Consider the following 14734-nt stretch of genomic DNA (forward strand, 5'->3'; position numbering starts at 1 on the left):
TTGTTTTCTTTCATCATAAAAAATCAATACAAGTTTTGATAAAGTATATTAAAAACCACAAATTAAACATTTTCACAAATAGTGGTATTAGCATTATTATAAAATTGACCTGTTTAACTGGTACTGTATGTATAAGTACAAGAGCATTACTTCGGTGTCCAATCAATGTAAGTTTTCTTTACTCAATGCCTTGGTGGACCGACTCACTGGTGAAGAAGCCAAGGATCTCCTTAAGGAGATTTCAAAGAAGGAGATTTCAAAGAAGATGCCATTCCTCGTCCTTGACGTTGCGGACAAACTCAGGCTGGTCCACATTCTACACCGCCCCGGGGCGACTTTCCGGACTGGTGTATCTGCACACGGTGCAGGCCTATGGAGACAGTGCAGCAGCATGTGTGCTGTGGTATGCGCCCAGAACTGTGCCATAGCATAAATGCTGTAAGTTATTTGTACAGAAACATTTGTATATCCCGGTATGGTGGCATATAGCAGTTGAACTGTCCGTCAGTCAGTCAGCATGTCCGTCTGCAGAAAACATTAACTTTGGCCATAAATTTTGCAATAATTAAGATAGTAACATGATATTTGGCATGTATATCTCATGGAGCTGCACATTTTTAGTGGTGAAAGGTCAAGGTCATCCTTCAAGGTCAAATATATGGCTTCAAAGCGGCGCAGTTGGGGGATTGTGAATCTGACAAACACATCTCTTGTTCGTATATAACTTTGAATATATAACTTATAACTTAGTTAGTAACCATTTGTTCTACTTGTGTGTTTTATTAGATTTTTTTACTTGATAACCCTGATGTTTGCATTTCTTAGCTCGACTATAATATATGAAATATATATTGTGGTTGACATATTGCTTTTATATTTTGCATACTTCTTTACCAATATGACCCCAATCTATTAACAAGAACAGACAACTGTATCAAACATTTTGCTAGATTTATGGTCCTTTTTTCACTTAGAATTTGCACATTATTGATAAATCTATGTTAAAGTTTGCATACCACCTCAAATTTTTTCTATGTACCTTGAAATATTGCTTTTATATTTTGCATACTTCTCTACCAACATGACCACAATCTATAAACAAGAGCAGACAACTGTATCAAGCATTTTGTAAGGATTAAGGCCCTTTTTTCACTTAGAAAATTGAACATTTGGTTAAGTTTTGTGTTTAGGGTCACTTTATTCCTAAAGTATCAAAGCTATTGCTTTCATTCTTTAAAAACTTTATTACTATCATGATGGTACTTTACTTCGCAAGGTGAATTGACCTTGACCTTTAAAGGACCATGACTGTCAAGGTCAAATTAATAAATTTTGATTAAGTTGCCATAACTTCTTGATTTATTATCATATTTGATTCACACTTTGACAAAACAACACTTACCTGACATAACACATTGGACTCCACCCAAACCATCCCCCAAAATATTTTTTTTTAGGCATGGAAAAAAAAACACCATTTATTTTATTTTTGAAGGACTTTCCAACCATCGCTATTGCTATGAAACTTAAAATAAAATCTATTAGTTTGTTTTATGTCTCTACAAATGTTCAATAGATTGTGGAAAATATACCTGAACTAAGAATTGTTTAGAGTACAACTTTTTTAAACAATAATGGATCAATATGTTTCAGTTATGGTCCTCTTCCACTTTGACTATGACTATATTACCTTGACCTTATTGGATATCAGCAATTTCCCCATGATGGGTTACGTTATACTGTCAAGAACTCGAATAGTCGAGCGCGCTGTCCTCTGATGACAGCTTTTTTTTAAACTTGTTATTAACGTTTTAGGAGATGCGTCTAATGATCCTAGATGCTGGTGTCCTGCGCACCCAGATGCTGTACAGGAACGATGTTTTTGCTAGGCATGCAGCATCAGAAAAGGATGTAAACAAGTCATATCAACATGCTGGCTATCGACAGTACACCCTAATTCACCATGGCCGGCTGGGATTGGGCGTGAGGCGACCAGTACCTTCCTGCTGCACCTGGGACATACGAGACACCTTCCCTGATCCTGATGAATTCTATGTTCCATATGAACCTTCTTGGTGAAAGACCAGTTCATTGCATTTATATAATGTGTTTATTCGTTGCTATTTTGTATAATAAATACACTGTCTATGCGTTGTCAAATATGTCAGTAGTTTTTGCTTAAATAGGTTATTATAATGATTTTAATAAATCATTAAGTTTAAAATTTTAACAAAGTAACAGAGATGGCTGGAATGCATGCTGAGATTTGTTTAAATAGTGAAGATGGATAAAAGTGTCTCGAGCAGATTTGCTCGCATTGAATAATTTTGAGCAACATGTATTGTATATCCATCAGCATGAAACAGGTTAGTGATTATAAAATCACTAAAATGTTTTTTTTCTTCAAATTTCAAGTACTTCAGCACATTTTATGTACCTAAAATGGATTGAATTAACCAAAGTTCAGGAAGCTGTGAGTCTTGGCAAGTTGCAAATGAGTTTTTAAAACTAACCAGTTATCCTCTGAATCCAAAGCACTATAATGAATTAAAAATGTAGGCTTAATTGACAAAACTCATCAGATTTATTTGATATTTATTATATCATAATATATATATTGCTTGAAAATAGCAATTACAATGGCAACCAGAAATGAAATTGTAGAATTATTTTAGGAAACAATATGCTCTTTTTAAATTTGAAAACAAAAGGTAATTTGCAGCATTGTTATTTTAAGGATGTATTATATAATTTCATAATAATCAACCGTTGTTACCTCAGTTTCTACCATATTTAACTCTTGACTAGACACAAATGTGTATGAGGCATGAGATTAAAATACAAGACAAAAAATATGTACATTTTCTATCCATTAGAACAATTTACAAAGTTTGAAAAATACATCAATGGGTATGGGATTTATAGTGCAAATATGACTGTCTAAAATTTGACCGTTTGTCACGTAACCATAAATGATAAACTTGACCTTTAGGTGGCTTAACTTCCAAATATGTTATGCACATTGCCTTGCTGATGTGAACATTGAGCCTAGTGGGAAGAAAATCATTTAATGAGAATGGACATAACATGAAATACTGGCCTTTGACCCTCAAGGGACCTTGACATTGAGCCAATAAAAAGGTGGCATAAATTATATACATACCTTGTTGAGGTGAACATTGAACAAAGTTTGATGAAAATCCTTTTAGGGGTATAGGATTTATTTAGCGGACACATTGGAGATGAATGGACAGAACAGTGAGTCCAGTAAAGCTCCAACCACTCCCAGCTTTATGTGGTGGCAATATAACCACCATCATTCCGAGTGTAAATTTGCAAATCATGCAACTGTTGTTTATTACATAATACTTGTCAAGAATAATAAGAAGACATAGAAGAAAATGTTATGTTTGAAAAAAAAACAAGATCTGTTTGTGAAACACTGTCCCCCATATATTTGACCTTGAAGGATGACCTTGACCTTTCACCACTCAAAATGTGCAGCTCTGTGATATACACATGCATGCCGAATATCAAGATGCTATTTTCAATATTGCAAAAGTTTTGGCCAATGTTAAAGTTTGACGCACACTAACAAACAAACCAACCGACAGGGCAAAAACAATATGTCCCCCAGTACAGAGTGGGAGACATAAACAGCTACAGCTTTGCTTCAGGAGTGAAGAAGAGTGCCAAACTGTCACAAGATAGGCGCGTTTGGAGGTTTTAGACAACTCTATAACTAAACCATGACCCATATTTGAACTTGACCTACATATCATCTAGACACAACTTCTGACCAAATTTGGTGAAGATCGGATGAAAACTACTTCAATTAGAGAGCGTACACCATGGTAAATGCTTGAAATGCACCAAGTGACCCTGTGACCTAGTTTTTGACCCTGCATGACCCATATTCGAACTTGACCTAGATATTGTCTAGGTACAACTTCTGACCAAGTTTGGTGAATATCGGATAAAAACTACTTCAATTAGAGAGCGGACACCATGCTAAATGCTTGAAATGCACTAAGTGACCCTGTGACCTTGGTTTTGACCCGGCATAACTCATATTCAAAGTTGACCTATATATTGTCTAGATAAAACTTCTGACCAAGTTTGGTGAAGATCGGATGAAAACTATTTGAATTAGAGAGCGGACACTGCTGTGGACGCCGCCCGCCCGCCGCCAAGGTGAAACTATAATACGTCCCGTTTTTTTAAACGGGCATTTAAAAAATCCTTTGACATTGAGCAGCCAGCACAAGGGTGGCATAATTTCTCCACAGCACTATTGAGATGAACATTTGATCAAAGTTTGATGAAAACAAGAGCACCGCATAACGGGTGCCACGCTCGGCTGCGAAAGCTTGACATATTTTTTTACAGATTTTTTTAGAGGTCACAGTGACCTTGACCTTTGAACTTGTGAATAAAAATTGGGTGTGGCGTGTAGAACTCATCAAGGTGCATGTACATATGAAGCTTCAAAGTTGTAGGTGGTAGCACTGTGATGTTAGAGGCAAAGTTAAAGTTTTATATTAGAGGTCACAGTGACCTTGACCTAGTGACCCAAAAATGGTTGTGACGTGTAGAACTCATCAAGGTTCATGTACATATGAAGTTTTAAAGTTGTAGGTGAAAAAACTTTAATTTTAGAGCCAATGTAAAGGTTTTAGTACGACGGGGGACGACGAGGAGGCTATGACAATACCTCCGAAAACAGCCGAGCTAATAATACTGTGTTAATTCTTGAAAGTATTACGTTGATTGCCTCTGACTCTTTTTGACAAATATAAAACAAAAGCATCAATAAATTCCAACACAATAGACATCTGTGTCTTTGAATGTTTGCAGATAATCTGCCTAGTTCAGATTCTTCCTCCATTTTGCCAATCTTGACTTCCTTTTAGCGACATGTTCGGCAGTCGGTGGTGGTTCGATGGAAGCAATGGTGGAAGCAATGTTTCTGGGATCGCCAGACTGCCTTTTAATTGGATGGTAGATTCGTTTCTGGCCTATGCAGTACTCGTTGACTGCTGCAACCATCAGCTTTTCAATGTAGCTGTAGGCCTTCGTCACCTTCACTGGGTACACTGTCCACTTGTTCCCTCTCTTGGAAAATTTCCTCTTGTAGCTAAAACAAACAGACATACTGTTACAAAATAAGCTAAAACACTTTAACAAACATTCCATGTGGTATAGGACCACAAAGTCCATGTACATAATGAGATGAATTCAATATAAAAGGAGCAAATAATCTGATAATGAATGATCCTTTGGAAGCGCAAAATACACTCCAAGTATTTTAAATGATTCATTCTTCCACTTACCAGAGCTCACCGTTTGCATCCTTCTTGTAAGGCCTGTCCAAATGTTGCATATAATCTATTGCTGCAAGCTGGCATCTGCACTTGTATATTGGATACCTAGAAAAAAAGATAAATGCATAACCAACATTATTTTAGAGAAAATACTGTCAAATCAATTATAAAGCATGACTACAATGTTTTAACTTTAATCACAGAAGAAAGATATCAAATCGGTTTGTTCATACTAGATATCTTTCCAAAGTATGTGAATGTACAACTTAAATAACAAATTAAATCAAATGCTTACGTGTATGCCTGTCTTTTGGATGCATACATTAACAAGTGGTTGTGGAATGACTCAAGCTCTGATGTTGTCCTTAAAAGCAAATACACATATTGATTAACTTTCACTGTAAATGTATCTAAAAATATTCTAAAATGTCTGCCATAAGACTGTATTTAAGTGTACAAAACAACTTTTGAGGCTGGTTGGTTTTCTTATCAACTGAAAGCAGTAAAAGCAAAAAGCAGAATGATGTTTGTATGTACTTTGATATATGCGAAACAAATAACACTATATTTGTATTTATTTCAAATCACCAATCAATTACTCTTACTCAATTGCTTTATTTCCTGATAGTAAAATCATATTCAGCACTCTTTTCATAACGAAGCAGATACATACTGGCATGTGGTGTAGTGGTAAAGATTTCCAAGGAATCTTGTGTCACGTACAACTTTCTCCAGGGCCACTATCTCATGTCCTGTTGGATCCAGCCATTGCTTATTTCCCCTGTCTTGATCCTCATCCAGAGCTTCATTGTCACATTCACCGAGTATCCATCTGTGGACATTGGCAGTATGGTTGAGGACTGCTACCATCTTCATCTAAAAAAAAGATCATATTGCAAACAATCGAGAAAAAACATGTACAAAAATTATCAGCCTGTTAGACTTTCAAAGTATATTAAGTTCTTATTTGTGCCAATGTAGTCATTAACTTGAGCTATTCTTACACTTAGTTTCAGAGCATCCCCTTCGCATGTTTCTGCTGCATGGTAGAAATGGTTGACAACAGGCTCCACCCATGGTCTTAGCGACTCATTCCCTCTCTCTTGAGCAACCTTCAGCAAAGCAAGTTTTTGATAAGAACAATAAAGTACAAACAAAAAAATTACACATATCATGCTGCTATCATTGAAACAGATCTATTACTGTTACATTTTGTATGAAGCTGCTAATACTTATGGTCGAAATATAACATATATCAATTATATCAAAAATCAAACTTTGAACTATTATCTGTCTATATTCTTCTCATGTGATCAACAACCTAGGTGAATAATTTCTTTCAATATCCAAATAAACAAGGGCTGTTTGTAAAACATGCATGCCCCCCATATGGGCTGTCAGTTGTAGTGGCAGCCCTTGAGTGAATACGTTTTTTGTCAGTGTGACCTTGACCTTTGACCTAGTGACCTGAAAATCAATAGGAGTCATCTGCCAGTTATTATCAATGTACCTATGAAGTTTCATGATCCTAGGCGTAAGCATTCTTGAGTTATCATCCGGAAACCATTGTACTATTTCTAGTCACTGTGACCTTTGACCTAGTGACCTGAAAATCAATAGGGGTCATCTGCCAGTCATGATCAATGTTCCTATGAAGTTTCATGATCCTAGGCGTAAGCATTCTGGAGTAATCATCCGGAAACCATTTGGTGGACGGACGGACCGACAGACCGACGGACCGACATGTGCAAAACAATATACCCCCTCTTCTTCAAAGGGGGACATAATCATTGAAATTCAGAAATAAAGAATATGAAAATAGAAATGTATCTGAAACAAATTAAATATGCTGAAGCCTTACTGCAAATAGCTTTTTTCCGAGATTCTTCGCACCATGCCACATGTCCCAACTATGTTTAATCTTGCCATGTTCTTTCTCTGCAAAAGAATATAAATTATGCAAACAGTTGTAAACAACCAATTCATTTCAGCAAGTAAATTCCACATTACAGCTTTTGGGGCAAAATTTACAACAAACAACAAAAGTGTTCCTTTCAATCAAAGAACTAAAAAAACATTTTTAAGTAAGAAATACTATTGGAAGAAGAGAAAAACTTACTCATGATTGACGAGATTTGAGAATGGACATCAGTTACGACCTCCACCACTTGCACCCCCTCCTTCAACAACCCCGGAAGCGCTTTCATGAAGGCAAATGTTTCCATCACTGTAGACTATAAGTATAAAATCAAAACTTGGAACGTGAGGACATCAATTGGTTGTCCAAAATAATGATTTCTAATGAATAATGACAAGTAAAAATATCTTGCTATTTGTAACTGACCACTGTATCCTTAACATTTCAATACATGTTTCAGTTATTTTACACGAAACAATTAGTAATAACTAGATGCCCAATGCCAACATTGAGCCTGTTGACTGTGAATAGGTTATGAAAAGAAGTGAAATTTGGACAAAGTGTGTTGTTTGCTCTTTTGGCATAGTCATTTATCTGGAGCTTTCGGATTATGATAGTGAACACGGTGAGACAGTGTATCGCACACAAGACATTCCATCTGTGTCATTGTTGTCTGAAGTGTGCTATCATGTCCTGTATTTATATAAAAAATCTCGCATGATGATATTCACCAAAATAAATTGACGAAAAATATATCTTAGTTATAGCAAATGTGTAAATATGCACAACCCATCAGAAACCTTACATGATTTTTGCATGATTGCCATAATTTACTGATTTAATCATCATATTTCTACCCCGCTACTTATCCATCCATTTATTACAAAGATATGGACGGGACAAGCCTATTAAAACACAATCTTGAACTATGACCTTAAAAGGCTAAGTGTGACCTTTACCTTTTAGAAAGATACCTGGGTCTTATTCCCGACACTTCCTCTTACTGTGCTTTACATTTGTGCCAAGTTATATCAAAATCAACCAAGGTATGGCAAAGTTACGAGTTGGACAACAAAATATTACCTAATTTTGACCTTTGACCACAAACTGTGACCTTTACCTTTTTCATAGCGACACAATTTTTGCGCATAACAGGCTGTCTCATTATTATGAACATTTATGGTAAGTTATTTAAAATTCCGCCTATTAATGACATAGTTACGCCCTGACAAGCATAATCCGGACGGACGCCCAGCGGGACGGACGGACGCACCTACACTGAACCGCCATTGTAACAACTATTTCGAGCTCACCGCAAGCGGTCTCGACAAAAAATTGATTACCCTTAACTATTTTATGAATATCACTGCCAGCATGCTCAGCAATTTGATGTCAGATCAGGTAGGGTTTTGTACATGCTACATTAGTTTTCTTTAAAAATGTAGTTAACTTGTGTATAAACAAAAGGCACACATGATTGAAATACCTTAAGCTGGCTTCCCTTTTGTCAACCACCTCCATGGCAAGGATCCCTTTTGTCTGCTGGTTCATGCAGGTGTATGTGCAGTACTTAGCACAATGGCCAGGGCTGTCCATGCGTCCATCACCTTTAATTACACATGTACACAATGTAAACTATGCAATTCATATTGATCACTAGGTTAAGGCATCTATCAGTTTTTAGTGTGAGCTAACGCTCACTCTAATGTTACAGAGCAAATTTTGCAAATTAGTATGTGCTTAACTGCTTAACTACGCTATGGAAAGACAACCACTGCCTGTTTCAGTAAAATTAGCAGACGACAAATTTATGCTAGAAGCGTCTCCTGGGAAAGATAACCACCACATCTGCCTGTTCACTGCAGTGGGTGTATATGACTACTAGTGTTTAACAGCTTGTAAGACAACATTGGCCAGTCTAGTGTTTATCATTAAAATCTGTATATATTGGCTGTTTTCAAGGAAAATGGGGATTAATGGATGTCAAATAAGATTAGCCTGTGCACACTGATTAGTCTGTGCACACTGATTAGTCTGTGCACACTGATTAGTCTGTGCACACTGATTAGCCTGTGCACACTGATTAGTCTGTGCACACTGATTAGCCTGTGCACACTGATTAGCCTGTGCACACTGATTAGCCTGTGCACTTTGATTAGCCTGAGCAATGCACACAAGCTGATCAAGGACGACATTTCTGATTGTATAATGTTTTTCATTTAAAGAGTCTCTGGTACTGGGATAATAATTAATGCATATGCATTAAGCCCTGTTTAATCCAAAATGGAGCTTAAATTATATTTTTTATTAATGATTAAAAAACAACAACATCTGGACCTGTGCTTTAAGACACACTCTTTATAAATGTTGATGGGTTGTGTTCATTTAAAACTTGCAATATAAAAAGCTATTACATAATTTTTAAAACTGAGTTGCATCTAAACTTATACAACAGCGAACACCTACAGTGCCTTCAGCGCTTTGATCATTTAAAGTGTTCATATAACTCGGCATTATTGTTTTTCTAAACATTATTTAACACAAATTAAAAACACAGTGACATGAAACAAAGTAACACACCTGAAATGACTACATCTGTTGCTCTGGTCTCTTCAATGGCTGAGGCTTGAATATTACTCCAGTACTGCTCAACTGTAGGAGCGACAAAATGTCCCTGGATATTTTGGAAGGTTGTTCTATGAGGGAGACCAAGATTTATGAACTTGGCCAGCAGTGCAACTTTTTGATAGTTGTTGCCAGACAAAATTGTTGATGACATGAGCATAACATTGCCCAGAAAAGAGCCGTAACGCAATGCTGGCTGGCTTGCCCAAGACTTCAACGTCTTCCCACAATCACAAATCTGAAGAAAAACAAACCACCATTTATTATTATTTTTATAATTTATTATTGTAAGAAGAAAGAGTATAATAAGGTCATTATATTAATACACTACAGCTACTTCCACCACAACCACCACCATTCCTGCCTATACTCCTCCACTAAATAGATAACTACAAGCACTACCATCACTACTACGACTACAACAACTACTACCACGACTGCATTTACTACTACTATTACTACAACAACAATAACTACTACTCCTACTACTACTTTCACAAATACGACTACAATTACTAGTAATACAACAAGAACAAACACTACAACATCAACAACAACATCAACAACAGCAACTACTACTACTACTACAACCACCACCACCACCACCTCCACTACCACCACCACTACTTCTACTACTACTACTGCTACTTCTACTGCTACAACCAATACTACTACTAAATCTGCTATTACTACTACCAATACCACTACCACTACTACTACTCCTACTACTACTACTACCACCACCACCACCACCACTTCCACTACTACTACTACTGCTACCACTACTGCTACTACTACTGCTACAACCAATGCTACAAGTACTACTGCTACTACTACTAACATTACCACTACTACTACTACTACTACTACTACTACTACTACTACTTCTACTACTACTACTACTACTACTACTACTACTACTACTACTACTACTACTACCACTACTTATTTTTTCTGAGGAAAATCTCATACTCTTCAGTTTTTTTTTATTTCAGTTAACAGACATTTACATTTTGTCACATATCCTACCCAGTTTACTGTGACAGCCGACCCAACTCTCTTTTTTGTCGGCTTTGGTTTTTCCCTACATCTACAGGATACTGGGATGTCAGCCAGCAGGGAATCCAAACAAGAATCTGTGAGCAGGTACATGGGCTGCTTGCAGTGTTCCTCAGTGACGCTTTTCAATTTCTGAAACTTGGGGGAACAATTGTCTTCTTCATCGTCATCATTCTCTTCATCACCAAAGTCTCCATGAACCTCAGCTTCAATCGGCCCTACATCTGGCACGTTGCTCACCTCAATGTCTGATTCCCTGTTATGTCAAGTAAAGGGTTTATAGTATTTTAAGGTAAAATTAACAAAACATGACATGTGATTATATACACAAAAAGATACTCATGATGTTTACAATGTTCATCCCAAAGTAGTTATAGTAAAGTGTATGTGTATCTAGTTGCAGATGCACCCTTTATGCAGATTTGACCAATAACTCTTTTTTGTTCTACTACTTATAATCATTTCTTCCCATCTAAAAGAAAGCATGTGATGTTTATTATGAAAAAGAACCATATCACATCAACTAGTGCTCAGTCAAAAAAGAAAGCACAACTATTCAATCCTACTTTTAAAAGAGAAAATTCTATCTATACTTTCAGCTAAGTTGCAACAAACTATGTTATATAATGCTTACATATGTGCAAAGGAAATGTCAAGCTCTTCCTCAAATTGAAAGTTGCGTCGTTACTATCACGGATGGCACCTGCATCTGGACTGGACGGGGGATCTGGATTATTCACTCTGGCAAAATTGCAGAAAAGAACTTTAAACACTTATTTCTATACATGTCCAAATATTTAAATTTACATGATAATATGATTAAACAATGATTTCTGTTTTGTTTTTGGGTAAAGCCTGAAGCATATGATTTCTGTTTTGTTTTTGGGTAAAGCCTGAAGCATATGAACAAGGCAAATGTTTATATATTTATTTTTTGAATTATCGCATACCTTATGAAAGCTCTTTCCCCACTTCTGTTCGGACTGAAAAAGAATGTATTTCAACATGAACAGTAACGAAGAATTGTAACATTTATGCCATTTAGCTGGTACAGTAAGCTTAGTAATTGGTAGACAGCCTATAAATCTGGAGTGCAAGGGTGTTCTGGTTTAATTCTACTGGAAGAAAACTTTCTCTATGATGTGTAACGCTCGAGGCATTATGCACTAGGTACCACACACACACATATTCATACAAGAAACTTACTGCTGCCCTACTTAGATCATTATTCAGAGGTAGTGCCTACTAGTGGGCAAATGGCAATATAAATAGTTTAAAGACCAATCACCACTTGTGTGTGGTGCTGGGTAGAGGGTCATACCCAAAACCCCTGGAATAATAAAACGAAGCTCTTACCAACTGAACTATATGTTGATAAGACAAGTTTGTAATTCCATAATTCATATTTTTTATCAAATCTCACCTATCATGGTCCATGTCTGTGAAGTCCGACATCTCGTGGACGCCAGATATTCCTGAACTGTAATCATAATTGCAGTTATTTATACAAGTAACAAAGCAGCATGTTCACTTGATAAAATTCATGTTAGCAGTGTGCAAAATTAAGATTTTAAAGTAATAGCCCAAATTCTTATACACATATATAACAAGAAAAAAATCTTACAAGCCCGACAATATAAATTGTTTAATTCCCACTAGCTCGAATGGATTTTCACTAGCCAAAACCCTGCGGGCTTGTGCAAATTTTGCAGGCTGTGTAAGAGAACTCTGCAAAATGCTATTAAAATTCAATATCTATCACTTTTATAATCATACCTTCCACTTGCTTGTGCAACATCTGACAATTCACTTGACCAGTGTGGTTGTTCCACAAGCTTTGACTTTGGTGTAAACAGCTTTCTTCTTTTTGAGTGTGTTGAAGTTGAACTTTCCTCTGACTCAGAATGTCTTAAAGGAAGGCAATTTGTGAACTACATTTCTTACCGTGATATAATAGATACACATAAGGATAAGGTATAACTTATAAAAAGAACAAAGAATAAGTTGAAAACCCTTATAAGTGTTATGATTGTTTCATTTATGTGAAGAGCAGAGTTTACATAAGTATTAAGATGCATGACCAGTATTAAAAGGTATAAAAGACTGCTTACGGGCATTTATTAACACAATTATGTGGCAATGTTTTAATTTCAACTTTAAAACAGTGAAAATGTTATCTACACATATATTTGTGACAAAGTTTGTTTTCATGTTGATTTTGTGAAACTAAATGTTAAGAAAACAATTTGATAACTTGATACATTTATCTGGCTCCATAGCTAAATGAGTGATCAATAAATTCGGACATGATACTGTCCGAATTTAAGTACTGCACCAGTTATGTTCGATGTAACAACAATCGGAAACCAAGTTGCTTGCTTATTATCAAATTATCGAATTCATAAAGAAGTAAAATTTGATAAACAAAACTACGTAAAAATTTTAATAGTTTATAGACCTAGATCTATACGTACTTTTCTTTTGCCGAGACGGTTGTTTTTGCATGTGATGCGATGAGCATTTTCACCAACTCCGAGTCTGTGCATTTATTTTCATTCTTCAGGCGAGTCCATGCCCCGAGCGAATTTCCCAGATCGATAGTTCTGGCCTTCTTTTTGTCGTACGATGCTTTTCTTTGTCGTTTACGAGCTGATTGCGTTAATGTTGGAGGCCTACCTAGACGCGGTTTCTCCATTGCAAATGGCTTGTATACAATGATGCAATGGTCAAGTGGTTTTACATGTGACCCGCGCTTTTAAATTTAGATCATTTCTGTGCGTGCACAGAAATTGAAAAGCCGTATCTTTGTACTGAATTTGGGCATTTCTTGACCGATTTTGACCAATTTTTTTGCACATCTGACATAAATAACATCACATTTTGACTCATAATCACTTTTTTTGCGACACATAACAAAATTGGGAAAATATACCAACATCAATTCGGCCCCCTTTAATTATTCCTAAGAAAAGGGAACAATACTCTTTTTTTCTGACATTCACGCGAAACATTTGCTGTATTACAACAAAAATGATTACATTTTTTTTGTTTCACTTCAACTTAAACAGATTTACTACTAAATATCACGTCAACAAAATGTTAAATGGTAAGACGGATCGTTGTTTAGTTGTGTTTATGAATCACAATATTTTAGGAAAAATACCATATTTGTGAATCAGTTTTGAACCATTTTATACTTGTAAAATGATTGTTTGTGCTATTTAAAACACTTCCTTTTAGCGCGTTTAGGGCTAAATGTTGTTTTTTTATCACACGATTTGAAAATTAATAATTATAAGGGTAATTGAAAAAAGAGGAAAACATTTAATTTTTTACATTATCGCATAAACATGAAAATTGCGCAATTCATGTTTGGTAACATTACAATTGTTTGAGTCATGTGTGTTGCTTATATTACATGTGTGCTGCTTATATAACATGTTCAGTCATATTCAGCATTGGTTCACAGCAAACGATGTTCATGATTGATAATGGTGTTGTGTTCACTTACAATTAATACAACCGTTTAAACACCCACGTGTTACGGCAACAATGAGTGTTTAAAAAACTAGTTAAACTTCAAGCAGTGATGATAGTAATTATTGATTTTTACACAGCGTTAAACACAACCTGTTTATGTACAACCTACATTTGGTTTACTTTTAAACCTGAAGATCAAATTTCACATTTCACATTGTTACTTCCTGTACTGTACTGGCTTTAACTAGTTTTGTTGTTATGTTTCTGTGTTTCAGTTTTCGGTGTAATCTCTTAGGTCAATTAACTTAAAAAAACTAGCTACAATACT

General features: G+C 35.9%; 3 protein-coding genes across 4 annotated transcripts; 1 reads left to right on the top strand and 2 right to left on the bottom strand.

The window, feature by feature from the left end:
• Window positions 1-259: 259 nt before the first annotated feature.
• LOC127840189 (uncharacterized) lies at window positions 260-2267 on the top strand. Its single transcript, XM_052368695.1, has 2 exons — window positions 260-438; window positions 1816-2267. The coding sequence occupies exons 1-2, from the start codon at window positions 373-375 to the stop codon at window positions 2077-2079; spliced, it is 330 nt and encodes a 109-aa protein (XP_052224655.1). The 5' UTR covers window positions 260-372; the 3' UTR covers window positions 2080-2267.
• A 2164-nt stretch (window positions 2268-4431) lies between these two features.
• LOC127839007 (uncharacterized) lies at window positions 4432-7256 on the bottom strand. Of its 2 annotated transcripts, none has more exons than XM_052367150.1 (6): window positions 7186-7256; window positions 6329-6436; window positions 5998-6200; window positions 5620-5688; window positions 5334-5408; window positions 4432-5137 (listed from the first exon to the last, which is right to left on the bottom strand). In XM_052367150.1, exons 1-6 carry the CDS (start codon window positions 7225-7227, stop codon window positions 4867-4869), a joined length of 768 nt encoding a protein of 255 aa, XP_052223110.1. In that variant the 5' UTR covers window positions 7228-7256; the 3' UTR covers window positions 4432-4866. The 2 variants fall into 2 exon arrangements, with proteins under 2 accessions (XP_052223110.1, XP_052223109.1); XM_052367149.1 differs by having other exon boundaries at window positions 5334-5429.
• A 216-nt stretch (window positions 7257-7472) lies between these two features.
• On the bottom strand, window positions 7473-11669 carry LOC127839869 (uncharacterized). The gene is made up of 5 exons (XM_052368260.1): window positions 11561-11669; window positions 10897-11182; window positions 9823-10105; window positions 8729-8849; window positions 7473-7578 (listed from the first exon to the last, which is right to left on the bottom strand). Coding segments are annotated over exons 1-5 (798 nt in total). The 5' UTR covers window positions 11563-11669.
• Between the last annotated feature and the right edge of the window lie 3065 nt (window positions 11670-14734).

This window comes from Dreissena polymorpha, chromosome 7 (assembly GCF_020536995.1).
Source record: "Dreissena polymorpha isolate Duluth1 chromosome 7, UMN_Dpol_1.0, whole genome shotgun sequence".
In the NCBI taxonomy this organism is placed as follows: Eukaryota; Metazoa; Mollusca; class Bivalvia; order Myida; family Dreissenidae; genus Dreissena; species Dreissena polymorpha.

Coding starts and splice junctions, on each gene's coding strand:
- LOC127840189 (XM_052368695.1), top strand. CDS start 373: ATGGAGACAGTGCAGCAGCATGTGTGCTGTGGTATGCGCCCAGAACTG. Junction 439..1,815: donor TGTGCCATAGCATAAATGCT/GTAAGTTATTTG, acceptor TTAACGTTTTAG/GAGATGCGTCTAATGATCCT.
- LOC127839869 (XM_052368260.1), bottom strand. Junction 10,106..10,896: donor CGGCTGTCACAGTAAACTGG/GTAGGATATGTG, acceptor GTTTTTCTTCAG/ATTTGTGATTGTGGGAAGAC. Junction 8,850..9,822: donor AACAGATGTAGTCATTTCAG/GTGTGTTACTTT, acceptor GTGTAATTAAAG/GTGATGGACGCATGGACAGC.
- LOC127839007 (XM_052367149.1), bottom strand. CDS start 7,227: ATGTGGCATGGTGCGAAGAATCTCGGAAAAAAGCTATTTGCA. Junction 5,689..5,997: donor TACCACTACACCACATGCCA/GTATGTATCTGC, acceptor TTTGCTTTTAAG/GACAACATCAGAGCTTGAGT. Junction 5,430..5,619: donor TCCAAAAGACAGGCATACAC/GTAAGCATTTGA, acceptor CTTTTTTTCTAG/GTATCCAATATACAAGTGCA.